This window comes from Lontra canadensis, unplaced genomic scaffold (genome assembly GCF_010015895.1).
Source record: "Lontra canadensis isolate GAN:19392208 unplaced genomic scaffold, GSC_riverotter_1.0 scaffold63, whole genome shotgun sequence".
Lineage (NCBI taxonomy): Eukaryota > Metazoa > Chordata > Mammalia > Carnivora > Mustelidae > Lontra > Lontra canadensis.
Window position 1 is genome coordinate 5,360,080 of NW_022631057.1, and position 13,508 is coordinate 5,373,587.

A 13,508-nucleotide genomic window follows, 5' to 3' on the forward strand; every position below is an offset into this window, starting at 1 on the left:
GTATGGAGTCTCTCCATCCAAGTAACATGGCTTCTATACATGTCCACAGGCTGCAAAAAGTGAAACTATGAGTAACCAAATGAACCTGTTATGGGTAGTTATTTAACAACTTAAAAATTTGGAAACTGTCTGGCAAAGGTAAAGAGTTTTTCCTCTTCCTCTACTTAATAACTTTTAAACTCTTTATTCTGTCTCTTGATGTTTCTGGTTTCTGATATGTAGGTGACAGTTTTATACTTATATTCATTATATCAGGAGCACAGATAACTCTACCATGGAAAAGTGGAACTGTACTTTTGTATACATTCAAAGAAGACAGGATGAGATGGGACCTTATTTATAGAACTTGAATTGTTATCTCATATGACAAGAGACCATTCATAGATCCATATAAATTTGTCATTTTAAACCAAATTATTAAAGTTAAAAGCATAAAACTTAGTCTGTGGCTATTTGTAACATGAAAGTAAGTTTTATGTTGTGATTTTTTTACCCCTTTACATTGCCAAAGACTATTGTAGCTGATTTTTCCTCCACCACGTTAACGAGTCTATTTAAATGTATCTTTAGAACAGCCAGTAGTTCTCTCATATGTATTAAGGAAAACTGCATCCAGTTAAGAATGTAGGTCTACGTAAGTCTCCCATTTTCTCTTACAATCTGCCTTTTTTTCAAAAAGGATTTGAGGTACCTCACAGTAAAAGACATGACTTGGGGCACCTGGGTGGCTCAGTCGCTTAAACGTCTGTCTTTGGCTCAGGTCATGATCCCAGACCAGGGTCCCGGGATCGAGCCCCATGTCAGGCTCTCTGTTCAGCAGGGAGTCTGCTTCTCCCTCTCCCTCTCCCTCTGCTCCTCCGTCCATTGTGTTCCTCTCTCTCTCTCTCTCAAATAAGATCTTTAAAATAAATGAAAAAAAGACATGACTTAACAAGTTACTAAAATAGAAATGGAAGTACAAATTCAGAACCAAGGATAAAAGAGAATGTAGGCACACCTAGCTTCCTGGCCCCAGAGTTGCCCTGGTTGAGCTGTTCATCTAATTACTGCTTCCTTTCTGTCAGTGCTCAAAGGGTTGTTTCTGATTTTAAGGAGGAAATATACTGGTACCTCAGAGAAGACAGAGTTTTCTCCTACTAAATTATAATATAAATATCTCCTATAAGGGCCACCTGGATAGCTCAGTTGATTAGGTATCTGCCTTCGGCCCTGGTCATGGGATCAAGCCCCACATCAGGCTCTCTGCTTGGCAGGTAGCCTGCTTCTCCCTCTGCCTGCTGCTCTGCCTGCTTGTGCTCTCTCTCTCTCTCTCTGTCACATAAATAAATAAAATAATTAAAAAAAAAAAAAAAAGGAAGAAAGAAAGAACTATCTCCTAGAAGGATCTGTGAGTAATGAACCAGGCAGTGTCTTTAGTAGCAACTACACAGAAAATACCTATGTGGTATTTGATAAAAAGCCAAAAGCAAGCATTAAAGCATGGCTTTGGAAAGGTGATTTGGTGGCTTTGATAAACCATTGTGCTCCCGTGATGCAGCTTCTGGTGTCCCAATTTGATTAAAGGGTAGAGCTAAGATTATCCAAAGTCATAAAGATGAACAGAGTCTTATATATATAAAGATACAGAGTCTTCCCTAAATTTTCATTCTCTTAGAGGAGTTTGATAGGGGCTATGTAGCACACCTTTCAGTACTCTTTGAACATTCAGATTTTTCAATATTCAATACACCATTAAATATTCTTTGATAAGGACTGAGAGTGGTGGATTCCATGCTGCTGATTTGCCTAAGGGGAAACAAACAACAAGTCAGTTTTGACACCGTTGATTAAAGCTGAGGCATCTCACCACTGTGTTCATTGGACGGAAGTCAGACCAGCCTCTGAGAATTTGAATAAAGTACCTGAGATGCTCTGTTCTCTACTCTGTGATGATCACTACATAACTGGTATCTTCTATCGATACCTAGTATCTCATCCTCTTGCTCGGAACTTAGATAATACCTCAGACTAAGTGATACCCCTCTGTAGTGATAATGCTTTGAAACTCAACCAGTTAGTGTTACTGAGAAATCGTTATATATGCAGAGCTGTATTAGGCATTATAAGGAACTCAAACCAAAAGGCCAAATTAGATGAAAGTAAGCAAGCTCTCAACAATGGTAAGTGGAAAAGGCCTGCATTAAAAAATCAAATGACTTGGTTCCAGTTTGGGTTTCAGCATTAATTTTTAAATTGGCTCTTGGGTTGTTTCCCTCTGTAAATTGAGATTGTTATGAGACATTACAACACTTTAAAAATAAAAAGATATGGGGGGCACCTGGGTGGCTCAGTCAGTTGGGTGTCTGCCTTCAACTCATCCCGGGATCAAGCCCCACACTGGGCTCCCTGTTCAGTGGGGAACCTGCTTCTCCCTCTGCTCCTTACCCCACTTAGGCTCACTCTCAAATAAATAAAATCTTAAAACAAATAAATAAATAAATAAAAGGATATGGAAGATTTAATGAAATATGAAATGCTATATAAATTTAGGATTTTTAAAGATCCAGGGGCACCTGGGTGGCTCAGTGGGTTGAGCCTCTGCCTTCAGCTCAGGTCATGATCCCAGGGTCATGGGATCGAGCCCCGCATCGGGCTCTCTGCTCGATCAGCAGGGAGCCTGCTTCCTCCTTTCTCTCTCTCTGCCTGCCTGTCCGCCTACTTGTGATCTCTGTCTGTCAAATAAATAAATCTTAAAAAAAAAAATATCTAGAATGATACCTGCCATTAAGTAAGACTAATTAACACGTGAATATTTAAGAGAACCATACAATGCAAAACTATGTTCAGGATAGGTTAATACATTTTCACTAAAGCTGTCTCCTCTATCTTCATGATCTTAATATGGGTAGAGTAAAAAATTATGTAATATATAGAATTCAGTTACCTAGAGATGGATACAGAATTAAACACCAAATTCAGGAATTCACAGTTCTACCCAGGTTGCAATCTGTGAGTACATCACAGGTGATACCTTCAAAACTTAGTGTCCTTGTTGCCCCTGCAAAGCCAGTCTTCCTTCTTTGTCACATACTTCTGTTAGAGGACACAATGTCCTTTCACATATCCTGATGGAAACTTCTGGTGAACAATATTTCTTGCCTGAAATCTTAGAGCAACTTTGAGCATTCTGCTGGCATTGCTCTGTTTTTGCTCTATCTTTGACTATTCCAAGAAAATATTGTTCTGAAGTGCACCTTTAGTGATCTCTGCCTCCTGGCTTAAGTACTGACTTCCTGTTGCTCATAGCAATAGATTGTAAACTCCTTAAACCTTTACTTTATTTGGCCTCAGTTTATCATTTCATCCCTGTTGCTTGCTCCCCAGGCATGCAGAAGTACTAGCCACTGCTTTCACACACCTCACACTTTCTTCGGCTCAGCACCTTTGTTCAGTCCGTTACCTCTGCTTGGAATTTTCCATACCATTTTATATGTCAAAATTGTGTTTGTGCTTTGGACTTGCATTCAGTTGCCACAACCACAAAACCATTCCAGTTTCCCTCACTCAGAAGTTACCCATTCATTCTTTCACTTAACCTGTTGGTGAGCATTTACTGTTCATACAATATCCATCTTCCAGGTCTTTCAGTTTAATAGAACACATATTAAATGAAGGACAGGGCGCCTGGGTGGCTCAGTTGGTTGGGCAACTGCCTTCGGCTTGGGTCATGGTCCCGGAGCCCTGGGATCGAGTCCTACATTGGGCTCCCAGCTCCATGGGGAGTCTGCTTCTCCCTCTGACCTCCCCTCTCATGCTCTCTCTCACTCTGTCTCTGTCTCTCTCTCAAAATAAACAAACAAAAAATACCAAATGAAGGACAATAATGAAGTGGTAGAAAGGCTTTAATTAAAGTGTGCAAACACCTGAAACTAATATAATGTTAATGTCATACCTCAAAAAAAAAAAAAAGTATGTGAAGGGTATGATGGAAAACAAATAGAAAATACCAAGATATGGATGGCGCCTGGATGGCTCAGTCAGTGAAGCGTCTATCTCATGATCTTAGCTCAGGTTTTGATCTCAGGATTGTGAGTTCAAGCCTCAGCCCATGTGTGTGTGTGTGTGTGTGTGTGTGTGTGTATAGAGTTGTTATGAAAGGATCTGAGAATGAGTAGGTGACAGGCAAGGGCGCGGGGTATTTCGAGGCAGTCTTTATAAGCAGAGACGCAACATACATAAAGATTCAGGGCATAAAACAGTTTGGTGAATGAACACAGAACTGAATGCTTTGTTATCATTAGATTGTAGAGTGGGGCTGGAGGGAGGAGGGGTTTGGGGCTAAATGTGAGGCTGGAAAGGTAAGCAAGAGCCAGATGTTAGAACCCCATAATATACTATGCCAATAGTTATACTTTCTAGAGGGCAGTGGGGAGCCATTGAAGTGCCTAATGTTGAACTGTGGTCAGCTTGGTGTTTACCGGCAGTGCTAGGGAGATTGGAAGAAACTAGAGGTAAAGCTGTCAATTGGAAGATTGTCCCTTCAGTGTAAGCAGTGGAGCCTAAGGCAAGAAGAAATACAGTCAGGGAGCAGTAAGACTTGGTAGATGATTGTTGTGCCTGGGGGAAGAAGTACGAGGAGGTGTCTTGTATGAATTTCAGATTTCTGGCTTGAGAAATTGGAGGCACTGCCAAGATAGAACTGGTTTGGGGAGAAAAAAAATAAGATCTCAGTTCTAGGCATGTTTAATATGAGGTATTTGTAGGTAGGTATGCTCAGAAGCCAGGTGGAGATATGTGAATGGAGTCCATGAAGAGGTCTGGCCTGAAGATACATATGTGTGTGTGTGTGTTGATTATTAAATTGGTGATTATTAAAGTCAGGGGAGTAAATAAAGTTGTGTAGGATAAGAAGGTAGAGGGAGAAAATAAAAGAGATGAGGAAAGAAATGAACCTCGGAACACACTGACAGTAGAGGGATTGCCAGAGGAAGATAAACCTACAAAGGAAGGAAAAGTCAGAGAAGTAAGAGGAGAACCAGTATGGTGTGTTGGACCCAGAGGAGGAGCAACACCCAGCAAGGCTGTGATCAGAAGCATTGGCTCTGCAGAAAGGTCGAGTACCAGTACGAAGAGGTAAACAGGAAAGAGTTCATCAGATTTAGCAAATGGGAAATACTGCTAACCTTTGCCAAAGCGATTTCAGTGAAATGTTCTTGGGGGGTGGAGGAGATGAAAAAGTGATTATAGTTGGCTTAAATAAGTAGATTAAGGAAGTTGATGTAGTAAGTATAGTGGGGTTTTCCCCCCACCCCAAAGAAATTTGGCTATAGAGCAAATACATTAGATGGGGCACTGGTTAGGAAGTGAAACTTGACTATACTTACAGACTATGATGAAACAGTCAACAAATGAGGAGAGGCTGGAAATACAGAAAAGTAATAACAGACTGAATATTCACTCATTAGACATTCATAGCCAACTGTATTTCAGGTGCTGATGTATGATGGTGTATAATGTATAGTCTCTTGGAAGAGATTCCAGTGATAGAATTGAGAGTAGTAAGAAAAAAAATATTCTTCTGATGCTAGAACAGAAATGATATGGACCAGATACTGACAAGGTAGGTTGAGATACCGAGGAAAGTTTAAACCTAACAGTGTTGATTTTTCTCTGTGGAGTAGGAAGCAAGACCTGGGGGAGAAAGAATTGAGGCCAGTGCCTACAGATTAGTGAAGATTGAGGTTAGCCGTTGTGGGAAATGGAGTTTATTGGGCAAAACATTTGGATTACAGAACAGCTTTTAAGGTCCAACTGCAGTTGGAACCATGAATCTGGTGACTCTGGATTATATGGAGTCTGTGATCTTCTCCAGCAGTCCTTCGCATCCTGGTAGAAAAGCGAAGAAAACAATTGTCAAGGTTGATACTGTGAAAAGATAAAGGATTATTAATGGTGCTGCCAAAGAAGTTGTTAAAGGATTGTACTATGAGGTCTAGCCTGGAAATGAATGACGAAGTCCAGAAGCCGATGATTGATGAAGAGGAAAGGTATCGGAAAGGGTCTCAAATCAAAGCACAACCATATTGGGGGACAGGTGTGAGCCCTGGAAGGACAGGGGCTTGTGTCCACATTTATTATGCAACACAGGAAATTGTAAAGCTTAGGTTGTGCCCCTGGGTGGCACAAATGACTAAAATGGAGTAAAAGTGAAGATTAAGGCCAGGTAGTCAAGTTTGTTTTGGATAGAGGATCCAAATGGGTATCAGAGTGACCAAAGATGTGGTTGTTGTACTTGGGATGAAGAATACGGTCAGCTAGATATCCTCAGTGAATGAGATGAAACAACTCAGAGCTAGGCAGATGGAAGGCAAAAGAGGAAAGTAATGATTGTCTCTTCCGGGCGGCCATCTACAGTCTTTTTACCTCTAACTACCTCACAAATACCTCTTGAGATACCTATCATTTTGTAGTTATAAGAGAATTAGTTAATATGGTTTCCTCAGTCTCACGTTTGTCAGTCTTTCTTCCCACACTAGATTGTAAGTGGCACAAAGGCAGGTATCCTGTGTATTTCATTTATTGCTTTATCCTTACTACTTAAGTATCTGGTGCATAATAAATGCTCAATAAGATTTCACTGAATGAATGAATAAATGGAGAAGGGAGAGGTAGAAAGGGAAGAAGGGTCAGACTGTCAGGAAGGAAAATGAGTCAATCTCTCACTTCTTTCCTACACAATAGGCCTTCCTTTCTGGGCTGGTTCTTCACCCTGATGGATCCTCAGTGTCCTCAGATGCCAGCATAATGCTCTATTCTAGATGAGGGAGGATAAGCATATTTTATTTTTATATTTTAATTTTATAGGATCTAAACTTATTTTAACTTTATAGGATCTTGTTTTCATATTTTATCAACTTGTTTATTAGGTAACAATTTAGGGAAAAAAATTGATCAGATTATTTGATTCATAAATATACCGAGGTATGCCAACTTTATATTGTATATGATTTTGTACCACGTGACTTGTTAGAAGCTTCTTTGGACAAGATAAATCTTGATGACACAATGAACTACACTTCAGATGGAGATCAAACCACGTGAGAAAGAGGAAGAGTAAATGCAGTCTTGCCCTGGCTCTGTCTACCGAAGCGTTTCTGAGTCTCCTGTGAGTCCTTAGGAAGGCTGTCCCGAAGGAGGGGGTTCAACATGGTGGTTCAGCCGCTGTCCTCACTCCCTCTCCATTTACTGTGTTGTTGACTTCTCTTCCTCTTGATTACATCTGGTTCTCATCTTCTGCTTTGGAGAGCCAGAGAGTCTTTGTCCTCTTCGATTAAATTTATATCCATCTATCTTTAATCTTGGGGACTTTCTCCTCCGGGCAGGAGAACTTGAGGACCATTTGCTACAGTAGGTTGGAAGTGTCACCCCATTCTGACCTATCAGGCTGGGAAGAGAGGGCTTCTGGACTGGTTTGAAGGATGTGGTAGTTTTATTCAGTCAAAAATTGCCATTACATCTACGTGTATTCTGGTTAATTGGAATGAATTTTTGTACCACAGTTGTCTTTTTCTGTTATCTTTCCTGCTGCTTTTGTCATTTTTATCTCTAAACAAAATATCTAACAACTAGGCGACCTGTTAGAACACATTATCTTTTAAATACAAGTATCATTATAAATGTTTTTCCTGCTGCTTTCTGTATTGTGTATAATTGGATGTATTTGTTTTTATTTTAATGGGTAAAATGCCAGTCTCTTTCTGATTTAAATTTCTCTCAGATAGCCATGATAAAATGCCTTGTGGATTTGCTGTACCCCTTGAGGATTTTCAATGCTATTGTCTGCTGCATTACAAGGAATATAAATTGAAATTCTCAGACCCTCTCAGTGGATGTAATATTATCATTAATATTTACTACATGCTAATAACTGGCCAGAAAGAATTAGTGCAGATTTTCAAAATATCTAAGTTATTCCTCAAGACATACTTCAAAAGCCAAAGAATCTGGCTCTTCCTCTTCATTTGACTTATCATCTGTGAAAGATCACACACATGGAGCTACGAAGGCACATAGTGTCGCAAACTGATGCAGTTGGAATTGAGAATGAAATCCCATATACTTCTACTCACTGGTTCTAGGACCAGATGGAAGGATGTTTTTTTCCCCATGTATCGAGGTGTGCATTTTCTGTAATGTAAATACATCAGTAAACTTTAGCTCTCTCTGTAAAGTGAAGATACTAATACTGCTTCATGCAGTTGAGGGTTGGGATTGGGATACAAATAAATTCATAATTTACCTCACTTTATTATTCTTAGTTTAGAAGAGTACTTTTTCTTTAATATGAGGCTAATAAAAACATTTTATATTTATATAAAATGATTTATGTTAAGTGCATATGATAGCCATCTACCCTATGCCTCATATAAACTTAGATCTGTAGATACATGCTATATAATTATGAAAATTTAAACTTAATATCAAGGCTAATGTAATACATTCTTGATCAAATAAATGTGTATATATCTACAGTTAATTTGGAGCCTTAGAGATAAAAACCTGTTGTCCTTTATGACTATTGTCTTCTGATAAGCTTTTTTTTTTAAGATTTTATTTATTTATTTGATAGAAAGGAAGAGATTACAAGGAGGCAGAGAGGCAGGCAGAGAGAGAGGGGGAAGCAGGCTCCCCGCTGAGCAGAGAGCCCGATGCGAGGCTCGATCCGAGGACCTTGAGACCATGACCTGAGCTGAAGGCAGAGGCTTAACCCACTGAGCCACCCAGGATAAACTTCTTTGAAAAATAGTAACATCATTGTAAAGCCTCTGAGTGTAGACAGTACTTTTTGCTTGACCTTAACACTCACCAATGATTATACATACTTCTTAGACTTCAACTAATTGTAAAATCATTGACAGCAGTCGTATATATTCTTTTTTTTTAAGGTTTTTTCGTTCTCATCCCAGTATAGTTAATGTACAGTGTTACATTAGTTTCAGGTATACAGTACAGTGATTCAGCAATTCCGTGTTACTCAGTGCTCAGCATAAGTGAGCTTTAATCTCCTTCACTGATTTTGCCCATCCCCCCCCACCGACCTCCCCATCAGTATTCTCTGTAGTTTAATAGTTTGTTTCTTGGTTTGTCTTTTTATTTTTCCTTTGCTCATTTGTTTTGATTCCCAAATTCCACATATGACTATTTAGTCAGAAATTGTACTTCCCTTGTAAATCTGTATCTAGCCAGAATAGTTTCAATAATTAACTGAAATGCTTATTTATTTATTTACTTAAAGATTTTATTCATTTGCCCGAGAGACAGCACAAGCGAGGGGGAGGGCGGCAGGCAGAGGGAGAGGGAGAAGCAGGTCCCGACTTGGGGCTCAATCCCAGGACCCTGGGATCATGACCTGAGCCGAAGGCTGACGCTCAACCCACTGAGCCACCCAGGTGCCCCTGAAATGGTATTTTAAAGCGTCTTGTATTTTCTTCCTCTGTAGCTACGACAGTTAGTGAATATGTGCATCAGTCCAGATCCAGAGAAGCGACCAGACATCACCTACGTTTATGATGTTGCCAAGAGGATGCACGCGTGCACCGCTAGCAGCTAAATACGTGGAAGATCATGGAGAACACAACCAAACTAATTTAAAGTATTTTTGTGCAAATCATACCTCCCCGTTTTCGTCTGGGTGTTAAGATGAATCTTCCAGAGCTAATGTGCTTTGAATCCTTAACCAGTTTTCACATAAGCTTCATTTTGTACCAGCTTAAGTCACCTTCTTGCAAACAAACCCCAAATGACTTTGGATCGTCATGTTGCATGTTAGGAGAGTAAATTAAACTTAATGGTTTTTTAATGGCTAAAGCTTTTAAGAATTATTTAGGGTTTTTTTTGTTTTGTTTTTTGTTTTTTTTTTTTATCCTTTTTGCTGATGAATTGTGTTCAGATAGACTCTCAGTGCCAAATGTTGAAGGCGCAGCTTGGCACTCATCAAGATAGACTTGTAACCTGAGGAAGAGTATCTGAGCACATGACTTGTTTGCTTTTTTGTCATTTATGGACATTGGAGATTAACACAATTGTGAACTTTTGTGATTATTTTATTCTTAAAAGTTTGAAGTATGTGTTTTAGTTCTTAGCATTGTAGCTTTCAAATATAATTCTTAAGATAAATGTAGACATAAACTATTTGAGAAACACTTAAAATTCTTAGCTCATACATTCAAAGGGCAACTCTTAAATGTGAAAAAATTGGGGGACAAAATGTGAGTCAGACACTGAAGAGTTCTTTGCTTTATTTTGTTTTGTTTTAATCTCTCTGATAGTCTTTTTGCATTAAAATGGTATAAATGAATCCATTTAAAAAGTGGTTAAGGATTTGTTTGGCTGGTGTGATAGTAATTTTGAAAGTTGCACATTGCCTGAGGCTTTTTTTGTGTTTTTATTATTGTTTGTACATTTGAAAAATCTTTGAATAATCTTGCAGTACTATATTTCAAGTTCTTTATAAATTTAAATTCTCTCTTCATAATTGTATACTATAGTGTACGCATATGTTTTTATGCATAGATTTTATTGAAGTTCTGATTGGTCCCCTTCAGAAATTTTTTTGAATTCTTCAAGTTACTTTTTTATTTATATTGTATGTGCATCTTATCCATTATGTTTCAGATTTTCTGAGAACATAATACCCTTTAAAAAATATTTGGTATACCAATACTTTTCCTGGATTAAAAACATTTTTTTAACTTTTATAAAATTTGGGCCACCCTGTATGCGTGTATTTTGTCAGAGAGGAAGAAAGGATGTGTGTTGCATTGTACCTGTGAATGTTGACACAGTTTCAGTTCATTTGACAAGGTTGTAATTTTAGAATATGTTTAAAGCAATGAAAACTGGCCATTACCACAGCCAGAATTTTTATGAGATTAACACTTCTGTTGAGAAGCTTTTAAGCCAAGTACTGTATTCATGCATGAAGATGACAGAGATGGTAACGCTTTGTTTAGTTTAAGGACATGCGCAGAGTTTAGTAAATGCTGTTGTGGAGATGAGTTTTCCCTGAGTGCCTTCATGTTAGTGGTGACCTGTTCATCACAGAATCATGAAAGCCAAAAGGCCAAGTGGCAGTCACCGTTCAAGGACACCAGGCTACCCTGGAACCCTGGGATGGATAATCCTCCCAACATGGAAACCTCGTGTTTAGAGAGTACCTACCTTTAGCTGATGTAACCTCTGGTTTTGTCTTCTCATATAAGTATTTTTCTTACAGTCGTTTGAATACTTTCAAGTCATTTGTAAACTTTAAAAATGGTTTATAAACGGCAAAAGCATAAACTCCCCTCCCTCCCCAAATGTAATCAGTTGTGGTATCTGAAGGGTAATTTTGTCTTGGGATAGACAGAGGACGCCCGGGTGGTCCTTTAAATGAGGGCCAGATACATCGTTTTTACCAGATTCCAGTTACCTACAGCTTTTACACTGAGCATCGTAGATTTTCTCTAGAAGGATGAGTAAGTAGGTTATTTCTGTTGACCATTAGTGTCATGTTCATTTTATTATAATATAATTGAGAGGAAATTGTTCTGAGGTTGGAACAGATAATCTCCTTTTTCTTACAATCTTTAGAAAAATACATGAACCTAAAATTCATCTGTGTAACCCCTCCCAGTGACTTTTAAGCAAAAATTTAAGCTTTTCTTTGTTAGAAGGAAATAGCTAGGAAGAATTTAATGATCAGGGAAATCCATTATTATTTTCTACAAGTGGAAACTTTTTGTTTTCGATATTGTATCTTTTTCCTATCTAAGTGTTCATATTTTTTCCTGAAGAAACAACTGTGTACACAACAGATTTTAATTTTGAATGAGATTGTTTCAAAGAATTATGAAGATGATTAGAAGCTTTAATTTTTATAATCACCTATGAAATATTCTCTTTATATTTCTGTTTATAAGTAAATTTTGTACTAAGTAGAACATATGAATTGAATTGGGAAACAGTAAAATGAAAGGTACATCTGATTCTAAACCTTATTTAGACTTTGGTACCGGTTCCCCAGAGGAAAATGTGGGGTAACTGTTTTTGTATGCTGAGGTTTAGGAATGGTGGGTGAAGTGTATCCCTGTATAAATAAAAGTGCTCAACAATGTGCAATGCTTGTAAATTTAGTAAGATGTTACAGCCATTTCATGAATGCTTTACCATTTTACATAGTACCCTATTACAAAACACCTTTCTTGTATCAATATGCTTCAGGTGTTGCTGTTAACATTTACATGATATTTATTTTAGCCAAAATGTTATTCATATTAAATGTTTTTTCTTTAAAATGAATGTATTATGTTTATAACCCACAAATGCGTAATTATCCTATGCCTCATATTTCAATAGTACTGTAATATGGACTTTTTTGTGAAATACTTTTATTTTGTTATGCTTCAAATACACATACTAAAAAGATTCTGTTGTTAGCTTTGGAAATTGTATAATATCCTAATATAAATAAAAACAAAATTAAACAATGGGTACAATAAAATTTTTATGTATCTGTGATTTTTTTCCCACTAAAGTCTGCCATTGTTTATTTCACTTAACCTACAGAAGAAACAGCTCTTGTTCATTTCCATGACGTTACCATTTTGGGAGAAGCCTAAGAATTGAAACAGTTGAGGGTGATAAGGGAGCTCTGACAGACACTAAGAAGTAGTTTAATAAATATGCATTAACTAAGGTACATCTCCACATGTTCCTACTCCTCAGTACATCATTTTCTGTCTTTTTTTTTTAAGATTTTTATTTATTTATTTGTCAGAGGAAGAGAGAGGACAAGCAAGGGGAGGGAAAGAGGGAGAGGGAGAAGCAGACAGAGCAGACTCCCTGCTGGATCCCAGAACCCTGGGATCATGACCTGAGCTGAAGGTCACCCAGGCATCCTATTTTCTGTCTTTGAATAAGAAAAGGAACTTTTCCTAGGGTCCTGGGATCCAGTCCCGCATCGAAATCCTTGCTCACAGGGAGTCTGCTTTCACAGACCTGTACCCCTAAAGCAAATAATACATTATATATTAAATAAATAATTTATAAATTTTAAAAAGTAAGTAAGTAAATAAAAGGAGTTAGAATGTGAAAAAAAAGTTTTCTCAGATTGTAAAGTTATGAGTCTAAAATTCAGGTAACCTGTTCCATTCCTGTCACCGTAATACGCTGCTAGCAATCTTAGAAATAGTTCGAATGTTCTTTTCACATAAAAAGCGAAGATTACTTTCTGCATCTAGAAATGCTGAGGCTAAAAGATCTTTATGGGGTAAAATCCTCCAAAAAATCCACCAAAAAACCCTACCAAACTTTCATGGTTGACATTAAATGTAGTTTTTCAGGAGCCACCCAGACCGCATCCTGTACGTCTCCTTTTGGCACTTACCCAACTGTCTTTAGCCAAATGATTCCTTGTGTGATTGTTTACTTTCATTCTCCCCGCTAGAGCCTCAACTCTAGGTGGACAGGTACTTTCTCTTTTGTTCTGT

At 38.1% G+C, this 13,508-nt stretch overlaps 1 protein-coding gene across 1 annotated transcript in view; it reads left to right on the plus strand.

Annotated features, from left to right (window-relative positions):
* Nucleotides 1–12,537, plus strand: part of NEK7 (NIMA related kinase 7) — a 149,139-nt gene extending 136,602 nt beyond the window's left edge. Inside the window, exon 10 of the mRNA XM_032878204.1 lies at nucleotides 9,479–12,537. Coding sequence (XP_032734095.1) covers nucleotides 9,479–9,589 — 111 coding nt within the window. The 3' untranslated portion in view covers nucleotides 9,590–12,537. The remainder of the gene's footprint in view (nucleotides 1–9,478) is intronic.
* The last annotated feature ends 971 nt before the right edge of the window (nucleotides 12,538–13,508 follow it).